The 22,932-nt window shown below is 61.7% G+C and overlaps 9 protein-coding genes across 9 annotated transcripts; 4 read left to right on the top strand and 5 right to left on the bottom strand.

Annotated features, from left to right (window-relative positions):
• Positions 1-1,689: 1,689 nt before the first annotated feature.
• Positions 1,690-3,905, top strand: THITE_2111890 (uncharacterized protein). Its single transcript, XM_003651452.1, has 3 exons — positions 1,690-2,152; positions 2,222-3,002; positions 3,078-3,905. The coding sequence occupies exons 1-3, from the start codon at positions 2,030-2,032 to the stop codon at positions 3,698-3,700; spliced, it is 1,527 nt and encodes a 508-aa protein (XP_003651500.1). The 5' UTR covers positions 1,690-2,029; the 3' UTR covers positions 3,701-3,905.
• Positions 3,906-6,179: 2,274 nt separating this feature from the next.
• On the top strand, positions 6,180-7,099 carry THITE_2111892 (uncharacterized protein). Its single transcript, XM_003651453.1, has 3 exons — positions 6,180-6,348; positions 6,420-6,479; positions 6,551-7,099. Exons 1-3 carry the CDS (start codon positions 6,307-6,309, stop codon positions 6,890-6,892), a joined length of 444 nt encoding a protein of 147 aa, XP_003651501.1. The 5' UTR covers positions 6,180-6,306; the 3' UTR covers positions 6,893-7,099.
• A 28-nt stretch (positions 7,100-7,127) lies between these two features.
• On the bottom strand, positions 7,128-8,169 carry THITE_2111895 (uncharacterized protein). The gene is made up of 3 exons (XM_003651454.1): positions 7,943-8,169; positions 7,521-7,817; positions 7,128-7,463 (listed from the first exon to the last, which is right to left on the bottom strand). Exons 1-3 carry the CDS (start codon positions 7,989-7,991, stop codon positions 7,306-7,308), a joined length of 504 nt encoding a protein of 167 aa, XP_003651502.1. The 5' UTR covers positions 7,992-8,169; the 3' UTR covers positions 7,128-7,305.
• Positions 8,170-8,250: 81 nt separating this feature from the next.
• THITE_2111896 (uncharacterized protein) lies at positions 8,251-9,306 on the top strand. The gene has a single exon (XM_003651455.1). The coding sequence runs from the start codon at positions 8,398-8,400 to the stop codon at positions 9,271-9,273; it is 876 nt and encodes a 291-aa protein (XP_003651503.1). The 5' UTR covers positions 8,251-8,397; the 3' UTR covers positions 9,274-9,306.
• Positions 9,307-9,736: 430 nt separating this feature from the next.
• Positions 9,737-11,716, bottom strand: THITE_2111897 (uncharacterized protein). The gene is made up of 2 exons (XM_003651456.1): positions 11,566-11,716; positions 9,737-11,490 (listed from the first exon to the last, which is right to left on the bottom strand). The coding sequence occupies exons 1-2, from the start codon at positions 11,660-11,662 to the stop codon at positions 9,854-9,856; spliced, it is 1,734 nt and encodes a 577-aa protein (XP_003651504.1). The 5' UTR covers positions 11,663-11,716; the 3' UTR covers positions 9,737-9,853.
• Positions 11,717-12,554: 838 nt separating this feature from the next.
• THITE_2047627 (uncharacterized protein) lies at positions 12,555-13,481 on the top strand (the record flags this gene model as incomplete). The annotated part of the gene is made up of 2 exons (XM_003651457.1): positions 12,555-12,687; positions 12,766-13,481. 2 exons carry the CDS (start codon positions 12,555-12,557, stop codon positions 13,479-13,481), a joined length of 849 nt encoding a protein of 282 aa, XP_003651505.1.
• Positions 13,482-13,911: 430 nt separating this feature from the next.
• Positions 13,912-17,886, bottom strand: THITE_153327 (uncharacterized protein; the record flags this gene model as incomplete). The annotated part of the gene is made up of 1 exon (XM_003651458.1): positions 13,912-17,886. One exon carries the CDS (start codon positions 17,884-17,886, stop codon positions 13,912-13,914), a length of 3,975 nt encoding a protein of 1,324 aa, XP_003651506.1.
• Positions 17,887-18,342: 456 nt separating this feature from the next.
• THITE_2111901 (uncharacterized protein) lies at positions 18,343-20,086 on the bottom strand. Its single transcript, XM_003651459.1, has 2 exons — positions 18,669-20,086; positions 18,343-18,616 (listed from the first exon to the last, which is right to left on the bottom strand). The coding sequence occupies exons 1-2, from the start codon at positions 19,768-19,770 to the stop codon at positions 18,426-18,428; spliced, it is 1,293 nt and encodes a 430-aa protein (XP_003651507.1). The 5' UTR covers positions 19,771-20,086; the 3' UTR covers positions 18,343-18,425.
• A 238-nt stretch (positions 20,087-20,324) lies between these two features.
• THITE_2111903 (glycosyltransferase family 69 protein) lies at positions 20,325-21,888 on the bottom strand. Its single transcript, XM_003651460.1, has 2 exons — positions 21,710-21,888; positions 20,325-21,631 (listed from the first exon to the last, which is right to left on the bottom strand). The coding sequence occupies exons 1-2, from the start codon at positions 21,846-21,848 to the stop codon at positions 20,469-20,471; spliced, it is 1,302 nt and encodes a 433-aa protein (XP_003651508.1). The 5' UTR covers positions 21,849-21,888; the 3' UTR covers positions 20,325-20,468.
• Positions 21,889-22,932: the final 1,044 nt, after the last annotated feature.

A 22,932-nucleotide genomic window follows, 5' to 3' on the forward strand; every position in this document is an offset into this window, starting at 1 on the left:
GAAGCCGGAGCCAGAGATCTGTCCTGCCCTCTGCTCTCATTTTTGGGGAGGGCTATGCTGGTCCAGGACCGGAAATCACGATATTCAGCCCATCAGTGCTCCAGGCAGGTATGCCACCTGGATGTTTCACAGTTCCGCTGCTCCACGGCCTACCCGGATCTCTACGCCCAAGGTCGGAATGGTCAAGCAACGTCCCACTCAGCATCTCATAACCCCAAATCTGTCTACCAGGATGGTACCACAATTCCCACCCGCTCCTGGCCGATGTCGACCGAAGGAGCCGGGATATGCATCAGGTCCCGTGCACCGCCTCCGGATTCCGTTCCATCAGCATCTGCAGGAGACCAAATGAGCGTATCCTATGGATCAAAACTCAAGTCGCAGGGAACAAGCCGCTCAGAGCTCCAAGACCGCAGCTACGTTGCAGGGAGAGAGTTGGCATACGTGTACGACCATTTCTCGGACCCGCTCCACCCCCTTCTCGTCGGATCATCGCTCGCAGAGCGATCAAACTCCAGGCGGACCGAAGAAACCCCCCGAGGCTCAGGAAATCCTGCCAAGCAGACGGCCAGGGAGCCCGTGGCCGGTCGTGCTGATGAATCATCAGCTGTGTTCGTCGACTGGTACAACGATCCACGATGGGCGGCCCCAGCCGCGCAACGGTCACGGTGAAACTTCGAGCCTGTTGACAAGAGGCGTTGAGGCTACCTCGGCAGCCTGATGCAAGGCCAGCACGAGGTAGCACCGAGGGAACCTTGGTGAGCAGGCAGGCGCGCCTGTCGAGACCATCGACCAAGTCGTCATCTGGCCGGAGATCTAAGCCCAAACCTCCGGACCGCAGCCACCCGCAGCGTTCCAGCTCCAACTCGTTGCTTGTTGTGGAAGCCGTCCACCGCGGTGATACAGCCCGCAGACACCTTCAACCCCACCATTCATGGGCTCTTATCTCGACTGTGGCGCCATCTCCCTTCCCCTGTTTGGCCTCTCTTTTTGCTCTCCACGACGGAACACCGCACAGCGCCGGCCTGGTCCGCACAACTTCTTAGCCCCGGTTGGCCCGTCCTTTTGTTTCTGGATCCGTTTTTGGGTTTGTTCTTGGTCTCCGTCCTTTCCCCGACGCAAATTGCCTCTCTTTTTGATCACTGAGTTGCCATCGACCCGGTTCAAATGTCTTTTTTGGTAATTGGCATGCCGTGGGTGGATGGCTGTGAGGGACGAGCTTGTTTTAGAAGGGCGTGAGGGACGGGTTTGTTTTACTGTGGGAGAGAAGAGCAGGAGACGGGTGGGCCGTGTTCGGTTCAAGCCTGGGTCCGGCTCGGGCTTGGCGCCGATGGCTGCCGTTGAGCCGAATGTGGAGCCCCGGTTTTTGGAGAAAACCGCGGGCTGTGGACGAGACCGAAATTTGTTGGACGCCGTTCGTATCGTTGTATCCGGTGTACTTCCGTATTGTTTCTTACATCTGCATGGTTACGAATACAGTATGCAAGTTGTAACACATCTCTGCAGTCAAGATTTACTTCAATACGGTCGCGATTTACGGTGGATGAACTTCCTTTCCACTGATTAAACAGGTTATCATCGCATTGATTGATCGCGGCGGTTTAAAGCCACAATGTTGGATTCCTGAACAAGAAAATTGTTGTTTGCATACGAAGTACACAAGTACCATGGGAACAGGGGGCCGATCTGCGGGGCTTCGGCATGCCGCGGCAAATGGGTTTGGACACCGCTGGGCCGGTTTACTTGAAAGCTCTCGGATGGGCTGCTAAAGGGCACTCGAATCATTTTGTTAAATAAACAAACTCGCAAGACCGCTGCATCTTGCAGGTTCTCCATTGGTGCCCAACCCAATTGATACCCAGCACGAGGCATCATGTCTGCTGTCAACCGCGGATTGCGCCAGGCGACAAGAACACTGCGCCTCCACCGCTGTCCCCCGCCCTCGGCTCTGCGCCCGCTGAGCACGGTCCGGAACACCGCCGCCCCCATCTCGGTCGCTGCCACACACGCTCGCAGCAGCTTCTCAACCATGGCCTCCCTGCAGTCCGCCAGCTCCGCGGCGCCGTCGCCCGCCTCGCACAAGGGCTACGACCCGGAGATTGTCGACATTGCGGACTACGTGCACAACAAGACCATTGATTCGGAGCTGGCCGTGAGTGGGGACTCCTCCCGCGGTTTTTCCCTCGGCAACTAGCCGCTGACAAGGCCCCTCCTCCAACAGTTTGACACGGCGAGATGGGTGTTTCTCGACACCCTCGGGTGCGGCCTCGAGGCCCTGCGGTTCAAGGAGTGCACCAAGCTGCTCGGGCCCATTGTCCCGGGCACGGTGGTGCCCTCCGGCACCAAGGTGCCCGGCACCGACTTCCAGCTTGACCCCGTCAACGGCGCTTTCAACATCGGCGCCATGATCCGGTGGCTCGACTACAACGACTGCTGGCTGGCCGCCGAGTGGGGACACCCCAGCGACAACCTGGGCGCCATCCTCGCCGTGGCCGACTGGGCCACGCGGACGAACAAGGCCGGCCAGCGCAAGGTAGCCGGCGGCAAGATCTTCACCGTCCGCGACGTGCTCGAGGCCATGATCAAGGCGCACGAGATCCAGGGCTGCCTCGCCCTGCTGAACTCGTACAACAAGGTCGGCCTCGACCACGTCGTCCTGGTCAAGGTGGCCAGCACGGCCGTGGTCAGCAAGATGCTGGGGCTGAGCGAGAAGCAGACGGCCGACGCCGTCACGCAGGCCTGGGTCGACGGCCAGAGCTTGCGCACCTACCGCCACTCGCCGAACACCATGTCCCGCAAGTCGTGGGCTGCCGGTGATGCCTGCCAGCGTGCCGTCAACCTGGCCCTCAAGGTCCTCAAGGGCGAGTCGGGCATCCCCACGGTTCTGTCGGCTCCCACCTGGGGCTTCTACGATGTCCTATTCAAGGGCAAGAAGTTCGAGTTCCAGCGGCCGTACGGCAGCTACGTCATGGAGAACGTGCTGTTCAAGGTGTCGTATCCTGGTATGTCTTGTTCTGGAGACTTATGCTGGTTTGGTTGGCTGGTTTGATACCATTGGAACTGACCCCTTTGTGCAGCCGAGTTCCACTCGCAGACGGCCGTCGAGGCGTCGGAGAAGATCCACGCGCAGCTGAAGGCCATGGGCAAGTCGGCCGCCGACATCAAGGCCGTCACGTGCCGGACGCACGAGGCCTGCATACGCATCATCGACAAGCAGTTCAAGCCGATGGACAACTTCGCCGACCGCGACCACTGCATCCAGTACATGTGCGCCGTCATGCTCGTCTTCGGCCGGCTGACCGCGGGCGACTACGTGGACGGCTCCGAGGCGGCGACATCGGAGCTGGTCGAGTCGCTCCGCAAGAGGATCAAGTGCGTCGAGGACCCGCAGTTCACGGCCGACTACCACGACCCGGCCCTGCGCACCATCAGCAACGGCCTGACGGTCGAGCTGAACGACGGCACGGTGCTGCCCGAGGTGGTCGTCGAGGCGCCGCTCGGCCACCGCCTGCGCCGCGACGAGGCCAAGCCGCACATCCTGGCCAAGTACAAGCGCCACCTGGAGCCGCACTTCAGCGCCGACAAGGTGCGCCAGCTCGTCGAGCTCGGCCAGGACCCCAAGAGGCTGGAGTCGATGGCCGTGGACGAGTACGTCGATCTGTACGTGTGCAAGGACAGCCAGTTCTTCAAGGAGCAATAGATACCTCGCCGAGCGGTGTCGATGTAATGTGTACTTGAGAATAGAGCGATGTAGCATCACGTTATCGAAGCCGGTGTATTTTCTCCTCTTCCCGCCGTCCGTTTTGCTCCGGAACTTCCAAAACTATTCCTTAGGTCAGCCTAGTTACTCTTTACACAAAGATATACGGTGCAGAGAACTCCGGAAAGACCTCAGTCGTGCGGCGCTCTCGGCAATGCATCCCGACGGAGTGCGCTGATTCGGATACGCCAAGTCCCTGATAAACAACGAGAATAATGGTGGATGGGGAGTGGACGAGTCCCTCGGAGCCCTTGGTCCTATCCCACCAGGCACAGGACTAACCACAGTCAACCTCCCTAAGTCTCCCCTGCTGGACGGCGGTATCGACGGTACGCTGCTGGACCTGGTTTTAAGGTTCCTGGGTTCTCGAGTCTATGACTCGTGCTGGCCTGAGCCATGCTGACCCGCCCAAATGGACTAGTTGAGTCCAAGTACGTTGTTTACCCCTTTTGGGCTCTACCCAGTTCTTCAAGTAGGGGTTCTTATTGACAGACGTATGGTCTTTCACTCGATTGAGCACACGAAAGCTGCCAGCCCCTTCTGGCGCACGGCATGATCGCGGACAAGTATCCATGGGCCGTTCCCCCTTGCGCGCTCCGGAAACGCCACGGCCAGCCTCGATGGTGATCTCTGCCCAAACCGCTCCGCCACCCTCAGCCAAGCTGTCGCTGCAGCCGTCAGAGAGGGGGGCCACGGCGCCAGCAACAAGCGCCCTCTTCCCCCGCGCCGCCCCCTTCCCCCCCCCCCCCCCCCCCCAAATAGCGGTTCGTTCCCCCAAGAGGCTCACAGAAAAGCTGAGACCCCTTGCGGGGGGCGGAATACAACCCCGTCGGAAGCATTCCGTACCGTGTTCACGGCAGCTGAGCGCACGTGGACGTCGTTGTGACAGGGCATCTTCCCCGCATAATCTGAACCCCAGACGCTGCGGCCTCGCCATGCAGATGCAGACCGAGGGCTGGCTTTGAGGGAGTAATGACCTGGCTTGTTGGGTTTGTCTGTGCCGGCCAGCTCGGTACCGTCTTGCTGGGCTGCTCGGCTGTGTGTTGCTTACTAGGAGAGGGTGATGTGAGTAAGAGCAAAAGTACCTAGGTACCAGGTAGTCATTAGGGACGGGACCGTTGGTAGTCTATGATGCATGCAAGCCCGACCCAACCCGGCGGTTCCGACTCGGTGCGCGGTGAGGTTCTCTCTCGTGTGACTGCGTACCTACCTAGGCAGGCAAGGTAGTTGTACTCCGTAGTCAGTTCGGGTCTGATGTGTCACATTCTGTGCGAGTTCAAGTTCACCGGCTCTTCCGTGGGTTGTCTGACCCAGCTGAGCCGGTGTAACCCCCAACCAGCCATTGTAATCCGTATGTCTTCCGCGCTAGTGTAGATCGATCGATCGCCAAGCCTCCCCGACCTCCTCGCTGGAGGGCGCCGCTGCGCTGCATGCATGCATGCAGCAAGGGGTTGCCGTGGCTCACCCCGCCGTTCCGACCAGCTAACGTGACTACGGCAGACTTCTTGAGTCTGGATGCATGCAGCTCGCCACCAAACGGAGAAAATTACCACACAACGATGCGATGCGTGCAGCGACCCCGTCCAGCACGATCCACCACGGAGGGTGTCATATGTACAGACGAGAAGCGGCATGTTTCATTGAAGGCAGCTGAGACCCGGGCGTACTATTTACCAGGACATTCCCCAGCTGAAGTGCAGTGGGAAAAGTCGACAAATTCCCAATTGTGAGATGCTCAATTGCGCGTGATCAATGGATGAGTAAACTCAGCTAGCAAACGAAATGGGGAAAGCGAACGGTTTCCCCGCCCCTTCCACACCGTCGCGTTAGGCTAGATTGTTATGCACGATGAGATCAAGATCAGGTTCGTCCAATCCCATCACGGCCAAGCATGATTAGTGCATCCCGCCCACCTTGGTGCCGCTTTTTGTCTCGACAAAACCTACCGGTTCAGTATGCCAGCCAATGCACGACATGCGGAATGACGAGAGCCTTACACTATCCCGCCGCGGTGTGTGATAAGCACCCAAGGCAGGAATTCGCAGACTCGAGGCGGGGCTCACAGGTCTCTCCCTGGTTTTATCTCCTCACCGCGGCGAAGACGACAGCGACAGACGCGGGCAGATCGAGATCTTAGCTGGTGTTGGCATGCCGGCTGGATGCCGCCGTCTCGATGAGATGAATTCCGGTTGGCGGGCGGGCTGCGCGCAACGGTATGCGGCTTAGTGATGCTGCCGGTGCTTCATGCCCTCGAGGCCTAGACTCAGAATATCCCATCTGCCATCCGTCCATCCCTGCCTTGGTGGTTCAGGTTGTGTTAGTACCCATCACTGCCTCGCCTTATCAACAATGATCTGTCCCGTCCTGTCCGCCCCGTGCCGGATCTCCTAGCTTAGATTCTCAACAGAGTCTCTTCACGGCCCTGGTGGCTTCCAGTTCATACAAAGAAAGCGTCGTGTTTTGAAGCAGTCAACTGCGCTTCCCTTGCTGAGATCACAGTATCGAGACTCCCCATTGCTTTGCTTGATTGCGACGTAACGATAAACATGACTCCCTATCCCAGCTTCTGCTACTGCGCCAACTTCTATGTATGTCCATGGTTCTCAGAGAAAAATACTGCCGAGCCCGAGTTTGGCTTCCCGCTAACATGATCGACCAGTGCTCCGTGAGATGCACCAACACGGTCAGCAAGTTCGGCGAGCGCTGCCTGCTCTGCACCGTGGGTCGTCCATATATTGCCCTCTCCTGACAACCAGTGACTGACTGACGGCCCCCCTTCCGCATCCGCAGGTAGCCAGGTGCGGCGTCTCGCTCACGCGCGGCATGCTGCCGGAGGAGAGTCTCTGGCTGGTGTTCAACACGGAGGATGATGAGGACTGGGACAACAGCAGAGACAGCAACAACAACAACAGGCAGGGCGTGCGGCTTGACAGCGACCAGCCAAGTCACAGCGCCAGCAGCAACAGCGACAGTGACAGCAGCAGCAACAAGAGCAGCAGCAGCCGCTCTTGGCGCGCGACGTGGCCGTTCAGGGGCGCCTTCTCGCTGCCGTCGCTGTCGCCGAGCAGGAAGCCGCCGCAGGATGGGCCGGGCGTGTGCCGGAACGGGCCGAGGGGGTCGAGGGCGTGGTAGGGAGGTGCTCACCTCGCGGGATGCAGAGGGTATGAGCAAGATGGCCACGGCTTGCTGAGGTACAAGTTGGCATAACCCTGATCAAACAGGGACCGGCTGCAGGCCCGACGTCGGGCAAGAACACTTGGAAGACTCGGAACCGGGTGGTCGGTCGGCTACTGCGGTGTCGTGGTCTGCGTCGAGTAGCGAGCGCACTTCCTTAATCAATATACTCCCGTTATTGTCGTCAAAGCCTTCGCGTAGTGTATATGCAGCCTTTCCATACCCGTCACCGCCGGCCCATTGTACCCCAAAACGCCTGAACAGACCGATATTCCCCGAGACTTGTTCCTCAAAGTCAAGAGACCGCCCACGATATCGCCAACATACCCGCCAGACCATACCACGCCTCCCCGATGCCCGTCATGCCCTGTTCACCACTGCTTCCGCTGGTGGTACCCCACCGGGTCCTCGCCCTGTCCCATCTTCATGATCTCTTCCCGAATCCGCCGCCGCCGCTCTGCCCTACTCATCGGCTTCTGCGGTTGTTGGCGGTCGTGCTCTTGCGGCGCGCCATTTCCCTTCCTCCTGCCTTTGGTTGGCTTCGTCCCTGCCCTGCTCGACTGCCCGTTCGTTCTGGAGTACCCACCCCAAGCAGCTCCTCGCCCAGGTGATAAGTGTTTTTGGCTAGGGGTTTGGTCCGGCAACGTGGGCTTGACTTCTATGACCTGTCCATCCTTCTGTCCCGTATCGCCCTCGTCGCCCTCGTCGTCGAGCGTAACGACGGTGCCGTCCTCGAGCTCTGATGCCGACTCCTTAAACCGATCCGGCAGGAAGATCTTGGGAGACGGCTCGGGCGACGGCTTGATTGCCGCGCGCAGTTCTCGCAGCGTGCGCTGCTGGAGGGCGTAGCCGCTGAGGAATAGGGCCGCCGTGCAGAGGATAACTGGGAATTGGTAGGTGGTCAGCGGGGGGTCGTCGGTAACTAGCGGGTTGTTTGTCGTGGTACAGTGTGCAACGGCAGATGGCTGGAATGGAGCGGCTGGTGGTGGGGAGCGGCAAACTGCATACCAATGCCGGACGAGACGGCAACCGACACCTGCGCGGAGGTGAGGAGCATGTTTTCCAATGACAGGCTTCAGACTGGTGACGCGGATTTTCACCGCTCAATTTCTTAGCTCAACGCTGAAAAGTGAGAGAACTTAGAATGCCCATGGCAGTATGCGCGGGCCTGGGAAGAGGACCTGGGAAAGTCGAGCATCAGCATGGTTGGCAGCACCCCGCCTCCTGGACAGAGGACATCTTTGCCAGGGACTGGAATCCAAATAGAGCGGCCCGTTGGAGGGGCAACCGAGGGCGCTTATCGCTTATCTATAGGACCCACCGCGCCAAGCATTCCGGGGAAGCGTTGCTTTCTGGTTTTCGACGGCCAAAACTCAGTGGGGCTAGTCGCAGAACATCAGCCCAAGTTCAACTCGACCCTAATTTCCACATCCGACTCTCGCCACAGGCCAAGTAACACCACAATGAGCAAACCGGCGGTCCACCGCGCCGACGAGCGGCGCTTCCTCGACGAGCGCGGCACCACGGGCCCGCTGGCGCCGAACGGGCTCAACCCGGCGACGATTATGGAGAAGGCGGTGCGCGAGCGCATCGTCGAGAGCTACTTCTACAAGGAGCAGTGCTTCGGCGTCAACGAGGCCGACATCGTCGACCGCGTGGTCGAGCACGTGCATTTCATCGGCGGCGTGTACGGGTCCGGCGGGCAGCGGCCGACGCCCTTCCTGTGCCTCGCCTTCAAGCTGCTGCAGCTGGCGCCCGGCGACGACGTGCTGCGCGAGTACATCGGCTTCGGCGGCGACAAGTTCAAGTACCTGCGCGCCCTGGCGCTGTTCTACGTGCGCCTGACCCGGCCCGACAAGGACGTCTACATGACGCTCGAGCCGTTCCTGGAGGACCGCCGCAAGCTGCGCCGCAAGGGCCGGAACGGAACCAGCCTGACGTACATGGACGAGTTTGTCGACGACCTGCTCACCAAGGACCGCGTATGCGGGACGAGCCTGTGGAAGATGCGCAAGCGGGACATCCTGGAGGACTTGGAGATCCTGGAGCCGAGGGTCAGCCCGCTCGGGACGCTGGAGGACCTGTTGGACGAGGAGGATGAGGCGATGCAGAACGGGGATGGGGCGAATGGGGACGGCCATGAGGGCGACAGCGGCTCGGTCAGGTCGAGGTCCAGGTCGAGGTCGAGGTCCAGGTCGAGGTCGAGGTCAAGGTCAAGGTCAGCATCGCAGCCGGGGTCCAAGTCCAGGTCACGGTCGCCGGGAGAGAGGTCAGACCACGACAGGATGGATATCGACGGCTCGGAGGGGCGGCGCTCTGCAGGGGGCAGGAGTCCTTGAGCCTGTCCCTGGAAGTCGCACATCGAAGCGACGCCGACAACATGTCTCGCCGTATGGCGAACCGGCTTCAAAGCTGATTCGAAGCCGAGAGTAGAGGTCGAACGCCAGTTCTAGGATGAGAGAACAGCGAATGCGACCCAAATTCGCCGCCGCCTCCGCTGCGGGAAACCTGAGTCTCCCAAGCCAACTTGGGCCCGCCGACGCGCCGGTACAATACCTGGCAAAGGAAGGGCTGAACGGGCGACCGGCGATCGTGCAGGATATTGGGACATAACCCCCCGATAGACGCCGGGTCTTTGTTTTTGCCATGTGTGTACATGGAATGCCGAGAGCCGGGTGGCCGCATATTGCGCCGGTCTCAGTCATAAACGCCGACGGACGGCGTGAGTCTACCGTCGAGATCGCCATATATAGTACAATATATACAATGATGTCCCAACAGTTCAGTCGGTTGTTGAACTTCATGACGTCGCTTCCAAGAACCGTCCCCGCGCGCTAATCAGGCAGGATCGTGAGACCGGCCTCTCTGACAACCCGAGGTCCAAGAATCCCGCACGTCCAAAAAGCAACATCCTCCTCGTCACCTGGCAAGGGCTGCGTCCCCGAGTACGTTAGAGACTGCCTCCGCCACGGCAAGTAGCCGGGCGTCGTCCCAATACTGCCCGATCAGCTGCAAGCCCGCAGCAGCGGGCCTCTGCGGGACATCCACCCCGGTTTCCCCTTTGATCGGCATCGGGATGCTAATAGCGGGCAGGCCCGCCAGACTCGCCGGGACCGTAAACACGTCGTTCATGTATGCGTCGACGGTCGTCTGGCTCATGACGTCCTCCAGCGTCGGCGCCAGCGTCGGCGCCGTCGGACACAGCAGGAAGTCCACCTCCTCGGGGCCCCACTTGTCCTCCATGGCGACGCCCTCGTCCAGGTCGGCCAGGTCGAAGGTCTCGCGCTCGTGCAGCGGGTTGTCGAGCGCGAACACGCGGTTGAAGTCCCGGCGCACCAGGCGGCGCACCCGCTGCGCCTGGATGAAGTAGTTGTCCATGGCCTCGGAGCTCAGCGTGTACGAGCCGAGCAGGATGCGCCGCTTGACCTCGTCGCCGAACCCGCGGCCGCGGCTGGCGGCGTAGAGCACCCCGCCGGCGGCGTCGCTGCCGGACTCGGTGTCTCTCGTTCCATACCGGACGCCGTCGTACTTGGCCAGGTTGGACGAGGCCTCGGCGGGCGCGATGACGTAGTACGCGGACAGCGCGTGGCGCGTCGACGGCAGCGACACGGGCACCACGCGCGCGCCGAACCCGTCCTGCAGCACCTTCGCCGCGGCCGCCCAGGCGTCGCGTATCCTCGGGTCCAGCTCCGCGATGTTATACTCCAGCGGGATGCCCAACCGCAGCCCGCGCAGTCTCTGGGCCGCCACATCACCATCCAACTCACCCGCATACCCCTCCCTCACGCTCGCGCACCTCTCCCTCGCCGCAACCGACAGCGCCGTCGGATCCCGCGGATCCCCCTCCCTCCACAGCCCCCCCACCTCTTCTTCCCCTCCTTCCAATCCCCTGCCTTGCGGCTGCGGCTGCTGCTGCTGCTGCTGCTGCTGCCCCGAACCAACAACCAGCCGGCGAATGACGCCCACGGCGCGCGCGAGCAGGCCGACGGTGTCGAGCGAGTTGGCATACGGCACGACGCCGAAGCGCGAGAGCATGCCGTACGACGGCTTGAAGCCGACGACGGCGCAGTAGGCGGCGGGCAGGCGCACGGAGCCGCCCGTGTCGGTGCCCAGCGCGACGTCGGCCGCGCCCGAGGCCACCGCCACCGCGCTGCCGCCCGAGCTGCCGCCGGCGGAGAACAGCGGCGGCGGGCCGTCGTCGCGGGCGTTGTTGTTGTCGTTTGTGTCGGTGGTGGAGCGGTTGGAGGCGGAGGCGGAGGCGGAGGCGGAGGCGGAGGCGGAGGCGGAGGGGTCCTGCGCGACGGCGCCAAAGGCCGAGTGCGTGCTGTGGCTGCCCATGCCGAACTCGTCCAGGTTGGTGGTGCCGACGAGGCGGGCGCCGCGCGCGCGGAGCTGCGTGACGATGGTCGCTTCGAAGGGCGAGTGGTAGCCGGCGAGGAACGGGGAGGCGCATGTCGTCGGGTGCGGGGCGGACGTGGCGATGTTGTCCTTCACGGCGAGGGTGAAGCGGTGCGGGGGAGGGGGTGGTGGTTCGGCGGATTCGGTAGGTTCGGGGGCTGGTGCGGCGAGAGGGTGAGTTTGGGTTCAAAGAAACCTGGGGAAGGGAATATTGGGAGACGGCAAGGGCCTACCTTGCGAAATGAAATGGTTCAACGGCCGGCGCTGCTGCACGGAAGGCCCGGGTCCATGGCGCAGACGCAGGCACCGCGGCCTTCCCCTGGCTGACATGTGGTTCTTTCCTGGCCTGCTCTTCTCACGATGGTCAATTGGATTTCGTGTGATGGAAGCGCGTTCGGAGAAGCGAGGACCCGGCCGTTATGACCGGGAATTTCGATTGATAAGGGTTAGGGTGAGCGGCAGCCCTGTCAAGGCAGCCCTGGTCTGGCCCGCTGCGACTGTTGCCAAGAGCTTGAGCAGAGCATGATGTCATCGGGCTGCAGGCTGCACAAGGCGAGTTTTCTTAGTGGGACGCATCCCGAAACCAAATTCCAAATAAGTTAGTGGAGCAAACTTGCAAACTTGCACCGAGTGTCTGCAAGGCTTTTAGGTACTGGGCTATGCCCCATCCGTGATACGCGATACGCAGTGGGCAGTGAAGTCCCTTTGCGGAAGGGATGCATCGGGCTGTGTTTGGAAAGTTCCAATTCCAGCTCTGACACGCGGCGTCGGTGCCGCCGAGATGCCGAGGCCGACGATGTGTTGGCCGAGGCGTATTTGACACCTCGCTGCCGTTCTCGATTGCGTCTGGATGATTATAAAATCGAGCACTGTCCGCATCGTCTCTCCGCCGTGGACATGTCGCGCACAGCAAGCATTGCCAGCATTGCCAGTATTGCCAGCATTGCGTCCCCTGACGTCCTCGTCCGTGTCATTGTTCCATCAGCGCTCCGTTCGCTTATTCAGGAGCCCGGCGCCCCAGCCATCCAGGCCGCCGTCCCCTCAGCCTAGCCCTGTTATATCAAACGGCCCCCGGTCCACCTTCAGGCGAACTTGCATGGCTGGCGTTGTTCTCGGAAGCGTTGCACTTGTCGTCGTCGCATTCCGCAGCACAAAGCACAACCGTGACCGCAACAGCAGCAGCAGCAGCAGCAGCAACGAAGAGACAGAGGAAAAAGGCATCATGTCGTCCAAGCTGATCCCGCCCCGGCCGGACGAGGTCATGGTCATCCGCGACGTCGCCCCGAACGTCGTGACCTTCTCCGTGCCCTTCCTCCGCTTCGGCCGCTTCCCCATCGGCGGGCGCGGCACGCTGGGTAGGCCGAGCAATTCTCCCTACCCACCCATTGTGCATTACGCCACCACAGTTCCCAATGGCTAACCCCCCCTAACAGTCCGCCTCACGTCGGGCGCGCTGGCCGTCTTCTCGCCGGTGGCCCTGACCGACGCCGCCCGCGCCAAGGTCGCCGAGCTCGGCGGCGACGTGCGCTACCTCGTGGCGACCGACATCGAGCACCACATCTTCCTGTCCGAGTGGGCCGCCGCCTACCCCGGCGCCAAGCTGGTCGGGCCCGAGGGCCTGCCCGAGAAGCGGCGCAAGGCGGCGGCCAAGGGCAACGACGCCAAGATCGGCGCGGAGCCGTTCGCCGCGGTGATCACGAAGGAGAACTGCAAGGACGTCAGCCGGATCGGCGAGGACTTCGCGGCCGACTTCGACATGGAGTACGTCCACGCGCACCCGAACCGCGAGCTCGTGTTCCTCTACCGGCCCGGCCGCGTGCTGATCGAGGCCGACCTGATGTTCAACCTGCCCGCGGCCGAGCAGTACTCGCGCGTGCCGGCCGCGCAGCGCCCGCGCCCGGGCCTGCTGGCCCGCCTCTTCGAGGGCCTGCAGTCCACCGAGGGCGAGGCGCTCGCCATGAAGCGCTTTCTGTGGCACGCCGTCAGCCGCGCCGACCGCGCAGCCTTCAACGAGAGCGTGCGCCGCATCGCCGCCTGGGACTTCGACACCGTCGTGCCCTGCCACGGGGAAACCCTCGTGGGGGACGGGAAGGCCGTCTTCCAGAAGGTGTTTGCCTGGCACTTGGGCGGGAAGGGCGCGAGGCGGTGAGCGCTGCTGGCTGCTCGCTGTGGGGCAGCCATGTTTTTTGTGCCAAAACTCTGGCCGGTTCGGTGCATGTACAGGAGTTAAGGTCATTGCTGGGTCAAGTAAGGGGATCCATAATGATAATGAGGCTGCAGTCTTGTTAACGTAGTGTGAGAGACCTTGGGGCAATTGCCAATAATCTGGTTTATGTCTTGGAGCTCTCAATTTTCGCAGCTCTTGCGCTGGGTGAATTCTCTCTCCTTCAGCTCGGCCAGCAAAAGTACCCATTCCTTCATATAACCCAGGTACAGAGCAACAGCACAGAAACAATACCCCCTCAACCATCCCGCATCCCCTCTCCATCTCCAGAGCCCCCATCAAACAGCAAACAGAAACACAAAATACAGGACCCCCCGGCGCGACACACATAAGATAACATACACGCATATACACCTCACCGCCCATAAAACAACGAATGCACCCACGAGGCAAACCACACCCACGCCCCGTCCCCGACCAGCCGGTAGTCGACCCGGAGGGGCGCCCAGCCGGGGTAGGGCAGCGGCTGGCCGGCGGCGGCGAGGTCGAGGGCGTAGGCCCAGCGCCAGTCGTTGGCGCCGGCCCAGACGCGCCGCTCGACCAGCAGCGCGACGTAGGTCAGCCAGGCGTAGGCCAGGAAGAGCGTCAGGCCGGCACCGACGAGGACGGATGGTGGGGGTGGTTGTGGGAGGTGCTGGGTTAGGGATAGGGGGAGGGAGGTCTGCCAGGCGTTAGCGTCGAGGAGGGGTTTGAGGTTGAGTTTGAAGGATTCGGATTTGGATAGGGGGGTGGATGGGGATGTGGAGGTGGATGACTCCGCCGGTGCAGCAGAGCCGCGGTCGTCGTCCTGGCGGCGGTGGCGCAACCGGGCGTAGGCGTACGACGCGGCGGAGGCGAGGAGGCGGTAGAGGTGGCGCGGCAGGTGGAGCAGCAGCGAGAGGAGGAAGGCGGCGGCGGCGTAGAGGTTGTACGGCTGGATCAGGATCAGGAGAACGATCCAGGCCAGCGCGGTGCAGAAGCGGCAAACGGCGGTGGACAGCCGGCCCGAGGCGCGGAGCAGGCCGTGGCCGTGGTGCCCTTGGCAGGCGGGAGCGGCAGCGGCAGCGGGGCCGGATTGAGCAGCTGAGCCCGGGGAGGTGGCGGCGGCTGAGGCGACCAGCTTGCCGCCCGCACAGCACCCGCCGGAGACGGCCGAGTAGTAGATGTGCGGGAAGAGGAAGCGGAGGAGCGTGCAGAAGCAGGCCGCTTCGCCGTGGTGGCTCGGGGAGCCGGCTGCTTGAAGCTTGAGCAGGGCTTCCGTGAGGAGGGTCTCGGCGCGGCGACGGTCGCTCGCCGCTTCGTTCTCGAGGAACGCTGCCGCTCGCGCCCGCCTGGCCTGCAGCCGTTCGAGCTGCGCGAGGTTGAGGTGCTGCTCCCGGCGGAGTCTGCCCTCGCGCTTCTGGAGCGCGTCCTGGAACGCCTGGAGGCTCTCGCCCTCTTCCGCCGTCGCGGGCGCCTTCCCCTTCGCCTGCACCCGGGCGAGCGCCTCGAGCTGCTTCTGCGCATTGTCGGCCAGCTTCAACGCCCGGGCGATCTCCTCTTCCAGCTCGGCTAGCTGGGCCTTTTGCAGCGCGTTGCCGTCTTCTAACTCGCTCCGCCGGTCGCTCAGATATGCATCGGCCGTCAGCTTCTGCACTTGCGCGACCAGATCGTCCACGCCAGCGGCGCCCTTCTGGCTCATCGGGGTAGGCCACGTCCACTTGCCACCAGCAGTGTCGACAGCACTGCCGGCTATCCGCAAGAGCTCTTCTGACTGCGCCGAGGTGAGTCCGCCGGCGATGTGCTGCGCCCGGTACGCCTCGTACTTGCGCATTTGCTCCTCCTGCACCTTCTGCAGCGCCTCGGCCGCCTCCAGCTTCTGCTGAATGCCGCGAAGCAGTTCCCGCTCCGCCTCGGATGATTGGTGCAAGGCAAGATTTCCGGGGTCGAGCAAGCTTCTGAGCCGGTCGTCGTGCTCGTCGAGCGTCGCGTAGAAGCTCCCTGTGTCATGGCCAACGCCCTGCATCACGCTCTCCTCGAGGAACTTGACTAGAGCGAGGATGGCTTCTTCCTCCGATGGGTCGGGATCCATCAACCTAAGCGTTCCGAGCAGCGGCGTGAGCTGCTCGAGACACTGGAGCGCCGCGTTTTCCGTTCCAACCTGCCCCGAGTTTTGCTTGAGCTGCGCGATCAACTCTCGCGCATGCCGCAGACACTGCATCTCGCTGTCGCCAGCACCGAACGGGGCTGGCCCAAACGCTCCAGGAACTCCCTGGTGGAAACTGGCCCGGGTCGCCTGAACCTGAGCACGCTGCTGGCAGACCTGTTGTCTGACGTCTTGGAAGGTCCGCTTGTGCGACCGGATCTGCTCCCGCAGCCTGTCGAGCTGTGCGTCTATCACTTCCTGTGCTTCCTCCATCAACTCGTGGCCCTCCACCAAGGTATCTGCTGAAGCGGCCAGTTTTTTCAGCTCTTCCGAGATCCTCCATGCCTCCTCAGCTTGGATCGCTTTGTTTTCGGCAATATCTTGTGATATCTGCTTCACCACGGCGTCAATGGTCGCCGCGATCTCGTCAACGGCGGCCCGGCTGGACTGCATGTTGAATCGCGGCGTTGCCTCCGGCTCGCGGACGGCCTCTCCGGCCTGCGGAGAGTGCTGGGTATCGCTGGCTCGTGACGCCGCGCCAGTGTCGCCCTCAAGCGCGCTGATCACGTCGGATAGCCGGGCAGTCGTGTCCTGGATCTGGGCTTCGAGGTCGTCCATGTTGCTCTCGTACTCCTTCTTCTCGTGGGTCGCCTCGACCACCTGGCTGGCCAGCCGTTTCTTGAGTTCGTCGACAGTCCGCTGCAGCGATGCGCACTTGTCCTTGTACAGCACCAGCTCTTTCTTCAGCCGCTCCATCGCCGCCAGGTAGTCCTGCGCCTGGAGTATGCCATCGCTGTGCAGCTCCGCGAGCAGCTGCGCGTGCTCCTTCGCCATCTCTGCCGCATGCGCCCGCTCGGCCTCGAGCTCGCTCTCGAGGGCCTGATTCTCCAGCTCTAACTGCTCTGCCCTGAATTGCCAGGCCGACTGAGCGCCGGGCGAAGGCTCCCCTTGGGATGTGCGGCCCATGGCGGCTTCTTCGACCTCCTTCTCCAGCGCCTTGCATTTGTCCTCGAGCTGCTTGCAGCGTCGTTTGGCCATCTGCGCCTCCTCGCGGGCCTCCTCGAGCGTCTCGCGAACATACTGGAACCTGGCGGCGAGGTCGTCGCGGCCCGCGGAAGTCGAGTGAATCGCTCTCGCCTCATCGAACGTCCCCCAGCCAGCAACCACCTCTTCCAGAAACCCCAGCTCCGTTTCCTGGACGGTTGCGATTTTGGTGTACATCCCTTCGAAGACGGCTTTGTCCCTGGCCAAGACCCGGTTGTCCTGCTTCAGGTCATCCAGCTGGCGCTGCTGTTTCATGATAAGCTCTTCGAGACGGTCTATGGTGGCCGTGAGATCGGCGTTTTGCTCGACGAGGCGGTAATAACTCTCATCGACTTCTCTGACGCGGTTGTCGTCCTCCCGGATCCGCTTGTGCGCGCCGGCCAGGGCGTGAAGGGCGGCGCACTTGCCGATCATGGCGATGTCGTAGGCGCCCAGCAGCTTCTCCCACAGCTTCTGGATGCCTTCCGGCGACTGCTCCATGTGCTTCTGAAGCACCCCGCGGTGATCAATCCTCTCGAACAAGCCATTCCGGGGCGGTTCGGAAACGTCGGTCAGGATAACCGCAATTCTCGAATCAAGGCCAGGCGGCCACGGTTCGTACCTCAGGCCATTCTCCGAGTCATCCCACGCCGGAAACTCCGGGTTAGCGGAGTAGATATCTCGCGCCTCCAGGCTAGGACTTGGAAATCGCGGCGAGGCGACACCCGAGGCGACACCTGCGCCGGAGCTGGAAGCGCTGCTGGCTGACGAGCGGCGAAGGAGGTCAGGACGGCGGCGAGCGCGCCAAGGAGACAAGGGTCTGGACATCGGCCCGGCGGATGGCCCCAGGAGAGGAGACCCGACATCCCCGTGGGTCGAAGAGGGCACACGCCTGATAGCGGCGCCGAATGTCTGGCGGGTGGGCGAGAAAAACCGTTCACGAGTAGGCGAGAAAAACCGTTCACTAGTAGGCGAGATGGAGCTCCCACGACCAGAGGAGCCGACTCCCTCGAAGACAACTTCGTCACCGGCGGCAGCATCTTCTCCACCGGCAGCAGTTTCTGTCAACGGAGGCCCCAAGGAGATCGACGGGACTCTACCCAGCGGCTCCTCAGCGTCGTCTGAGGAGGCAGCATCAGGGCTGGGAGCCTCCTCGGGCTCTGGGTCCGGCGTGGGATCAACCCACGGATCACTCTCCGCCATGGGCCACTGTTTCGGCTGTGAGGCTGGTCGTTGATAATGGGAGAGTCTAATAATTAAGCCTGTTAAGGACGAATCAGATTGTACGCGTATTCGGCCACGCCGTGGTGGATGACTTGGAAGACAGAGGCGGGACAAGAGACGCGTCGGGGATGATAGACCGGTAGAGTATTAAGACAGGAGGATGCAGTCACGAGCAGAATATGGCGAGTATCGTCAGGAAGATCGCGGGTAACATGTTCAATAAGCCGACAAAGACGTTTGTGTCTAATAGCTGCCGCTTCCGGCACGGCTGTGGCGCAAACACCCCGGACAAAGGAGAGCCTCCGGAGGGCGTGGCAGAAACACAGCCCTGCGTAGCGCCCCCAACAAACATCCGGACCCGGACCTGATGAAGCGAGCCGGAACGAGGCCGGCCGAGACGAGCCGAAAGCAAGGGTTGCTCTGCTGTGCCTTCTCACATTTCGCCATTCTAAGGCGACGTGCCTGGCAGAGAGCAGACAGGCGGCCAATGCAAGTTGATTAAGGAGGCATTAGCTGTGTCAGCTGTACCAGCCCCGGGCGCCAGGCCCTTGTTGCGCCTCCTCCTCCCTATGAGGTATCATAGGCTCCTTGATGTCGAATGCGTCGATGATGTCGCGCCAGGTCGCCATATCGATGGACATGATGGCCTGGTGCCTCGTGGTTGCCTTGGGGCGAGACGGCTCGGCAGACGAGTTCTTTCGGACGGGTGCTGCCGGTCGAGTTAGCGTTTGGTGCCAGATGTAACCGACACGGCTTCATACCTATAGCTGGGAGGCCATCCTCGTCGAATTCGAGCTTGACGCTCCCTTCGCGGATCAAAAAGCTGACATAGAACATGTTCTCGACGGTTTGGCCGAAGGAGCGCGGGTTGATGACGAATCGCAACAGATCAATGCCGCCGGTTGACCGCAGCGCATGGCGCTCCATCAGCGCTCTTTGCTCCTCGGGCGGGAGATCGTCACCGAGCTTATCGAATGCGTCCTCGACGGCGTCCTGGGCCTGCTGCTGCGCCGCCTCCAGTTGCACGTGGATCTTCTTGCAGATGGACGGGAGGTCGTTCTTGTCCGACTTCTTCAGGTCCTCGGCCCTTAACTCCTCCGGCCGGACCTCGCGCAGGCTGTTGAGCCTGAACGGCGCCGACCTCTTCGTCACCTTGCGGGCTTTCTTCTCGATGGACAGGGGACCGAGCAGGAAACCGGGGAGGGCAGGTCTGCGGACGGCGGGGATGCAGGCAAAGCGGCCCAGATGAGCCCAATTCATCATGTCGCCGTCATCTCCAATCTCGAACTCGTCGTCGCTGCCTAGGGCGCCTCGATTCGGCTGCCGTCTCCTCCTTTGCGTGCTCGAGAGCTCCTCGGCCTCGTCGTCCTCGATGCCGCGACCGTGCAGCATATACGTGATGCATTTGGAGACGAACTCGTCGACGTCAATCCCGTTGCCCACATTCCCGGACGTCAGCCGCTGGACGCGGCGCGCCGAGAGGTCGGCGGCAATCACGAGGCCGCGCGAGTCGATGGCGGCCTCGGCGGTCTGCTTGACGTTCCGGATGATGCGGTCGGACTGGTCGAGGTAGTCGAGCAGGGCTTTGGGGTCGGCCTGCAGGAACTCGTCCGGGTTCTCGCGCATCTGCCTCTGCATCTCGCGCAGGTCGCGCTGGATGGCCCGGCGCTCGTGCATCGACTGCTCCGGGTCGTACTCGTCGGCATCGCTCGCGTCGTCGCGCTCCGGCGGCGACGGGTCGCGCGTCCGCCGGCGGCTGGTCGACGGCTCGCTCCCGACGTCCGACGTCCGCTTCCTCGCGGAACTGGCCGCGGCGCCCGGCGCGTCGCCGCTGCGGACGGCCAGGCTCCGTCGGTTCTCCATGTCGGCCGTGACGGGCGACAGCGGGATTCGCGCCGCGTTGCTTAAACGACGCGCTGACGCGCTGCTCGGCATCGGCTAGCCGGTCGAAATCGAAAGCGGGCTGCAGTGAATGAGAGTCAATTGTGGTGTACCCGAGTTTTTGGCCGCGAATTAGGTGTTTCCGTTTTCGGCCTTTTCTTTGTTGGCGATTGTGGATGCCTGTGGGAGTGTTCGACTGGAGTTGCCATCTTCAGGTCGCCGTTTTGGGGATTTCTTTCCCGTATCCACGAACACCAACCCCGCAACAGGGCGTAATGTCGCTAATCGGGCGCTCTAACTCAGGCACGCACTGTATGTAAATACCTTTTGCTTCCGTGCCAAGCATCCGAACCTCGAAGTGGAGGCCTCTCGGCCTTCAACAGTCAACTTGGAATTCCCATGTCTTTTACCGCGATTTTTTTTATAGAAAAAAGAACGCTGTTGCATTTTCTCAAACCCCAGCCTTCCACCTACTATCTATCGGTTGGGCAAGTCCGAATACGTGACATATGATCGGCTTGTCTGCCTTCCTTGTGGTCGTAGGTATGTTCATTCTTGTTTACGCTAAATATCGGGTATCCATGGGTATCCATACACATCATACTGTGTAAATCACCAGTGTACTTGTATTGACGATCTCTCGGCGCCGAAACTCCGTACTCCACCCCAAGACCCCACCCTCATCCAAACGTCTCATTCCACGGCCTCCAAGTCTGGTCCTGAAAAGTGGGCATGCACTTCACCTGGTCGGGCGGCGGCAACCACTCGATCCTAGGTTCCGCCTCGTCCTCCTCGGCAGCCCAGCGCGAAGCAAACCCCTTCAGCTTCTTGATCGTCCTGCCTTCCTCGATCGAGTACGCCAGGTTAACCTGGGGCACAACCATGATCTTGCCATACCCGTTCAGCCACAGGTCCTTACAGAAAGCCTGCGGCTCCCCTTGCCAACACTCCCCCTTATCCGCCCTGGCCCCGCGGAACGCCACCTTGCCCTCGACCAGCGGCCGCGCGGTGAACGCCACCGCCCCGTTCCAGCACGCGAACACCTGAAAGGGCGCGTGGCGCTCCAGGCGGGCCCGCGCGATCGGCTCGTTCCAGAACAGGTCCGCGGCGCGGTCCCAGCTGACCGTGGCGGGCGGCACGTCGAAGAACAGGTCGCCGTTGATGGCGCGCGCGATGTAGACGTCGTAGAAGGCCGGGCCGGGCTGGGCGTCGTCGTCGTCGTCGTCGTCGTCGGTCGCGCCGGTCCAGTCCATCGCGCACGCCATGTCGGCGCCCTGGCGCGCGCGCTGGTGCGCCAGCTCGAGGAGGTCGTCCGCGCAGATGGCCACGTCGTTGATGAAGAGCACGGAGGCGTTGGCGGCGGCGGTGGTGGTAATAGTAGGAGGGTTGGAGAAGGCGGCGAGCAACGGCGCTACCGCGAGGTTGCGGAGCGTCGCGAGCGAGGAGAAGCGATCGCTGCCTTCGGCAAGCGGGTCGATCTGGTTGTTCAGCGTAAAGTACGTGCGGATACCGAGTCTGATGAGCTCGGGCTCGAGCGCAGCGAGGACTTCGGCCGTGCCATCGGGGGAGTTGCCTTCAACGATGGAGAGGGCGCAGTGTTCAGGCCCGAGAAAGCGAATCACTTCGAGGATACTTCCGAGGAGCTGGGGCAGGAGCGGGAGGCAGTTGCGCAGGTTAAGGGCGAAGAAATAGCGAAGTGACGAGGGCCCCGCGTGCGACTTGGCCCGAAGATGGGCGTATCGCGACAGGTCGGGACGGGGACATTCGACTTTGGGGAGACTGGCATCGCTGGGATCGAGGATGGCTCGGGTGTAGGCCGTCAGGTTCTGGAGGGGAAGAGTGGCTAGTAGTCCAGCAGTTAGATCCACGGTCGTGGGATATGCTGTGCTGGGCGCATGCGAGACCCGAGAGCAGACTGTACCGTTTGGTGTAAGTGCCAAGGAACCAGGCGCATCGCTCCGCACGGAGCCCAGCGTGTCGAAGCGGAAATGCAGAAAATAAACCGCAATTAGGGCCAAAACCGAGAGTTGCACGAAAAGAAGAGCGCGAGGGCGGCGCATGGCAGGCAGTTCCCCAGGACGGCGGAGGTCCCGGCGATGGAAGGGAAAAGCCTCATTGCGGACCTTTGCGAGCGGCGCTGAGGACTCTCAAAGACAGCATACACTCCTCCGCGCTTACAGGACCCTGAACTGAATTCCGTGCCTGTCACCCACACCCCGGTGTTTAGACCCCTGTCAGAACGATAACGTAGCGTTACCTAACGTAGCGTTACCAAACGAGCGGCTCGTGGCGGACTCACTTGACTGGGATTATCAGCCAATCAGACAACGTCTTTTCGTGCCAACATGCAAGAGCTATTTCCTGAACAGGAAGCACACACAGTATGAGAACCGAGCCGAAGTGACGAACCATTTGGACTGCCTCGAGGCGCGTTCGTTATTTCCCCGATATAACTCCCTATCATCAGGGCGCACTGTGTGATGACCGTGACGCATGCTTGTGTTGGCACCAACTGCATCAGTGTCTCCGTGTCACACAGGCATGTCGGCCTGCTCATCCGGAGTCGGGAGTCCGGAAACCGAAACTTAAAGCAGACGGGCCAGCGGCCATGCCTCTTGTTGTTCTGTTCCACGGTCGGCCACTCCCTTGCGCTCGCTTTCAGATAATTGACCGCGCTGAACGTTCAGCATTCGTTATTATGGTGTGCCTGGTTCTCCTCACAACAGTGCTCCTCGCGTCTGTCGAACATGTGAAATCCCTCGCACTCATTACGCCTCCCCCTCGTGTCCCTGTTCCAATCCAGCTCACCGTGAGCGCCAAGACATGTGGTTTCCAGAACGGTGATCCGTCGAAGCCGTTGGTGGCCCCGGCCGGCTTCACTTGCCAGTTGGACACCTTTATGGGGCTCTGGGGCTTCTGCTCCAGCACGACGTCCATCAGCACAGCGACCGACTGCGGATTCGTTGCACGCTGCTTCGATTTCGAATTGTGCCAAACTGGGTGCGGTCTCTCAACTTTGCAGACTCCCGTGACAGGGATTTCCATGTTGACCTGGTAGGTGCATTCCTCAGGGGGCCTTCTGACAACTGCAGCTGGTGAGGCTCAGGGACGAACACATGAACACCTCGTTTACCGGTCTTGATC

This window comes from Thermothielavioides terrestris, chromosome 2 (genome assembly GCF_000226115.1).
Source record: "Thermothielavioides terrestris NRRL 8126 chromosome 2, complete sequence".
In the NCBI taxonomy this organism is placed as follows: Eukaryota; Fungi; Ascomycota; class Sordariomycetes; order Sordariales; family Chaetomiaceae; genus Thermothielavioides; species Thermothielavioides terrestris.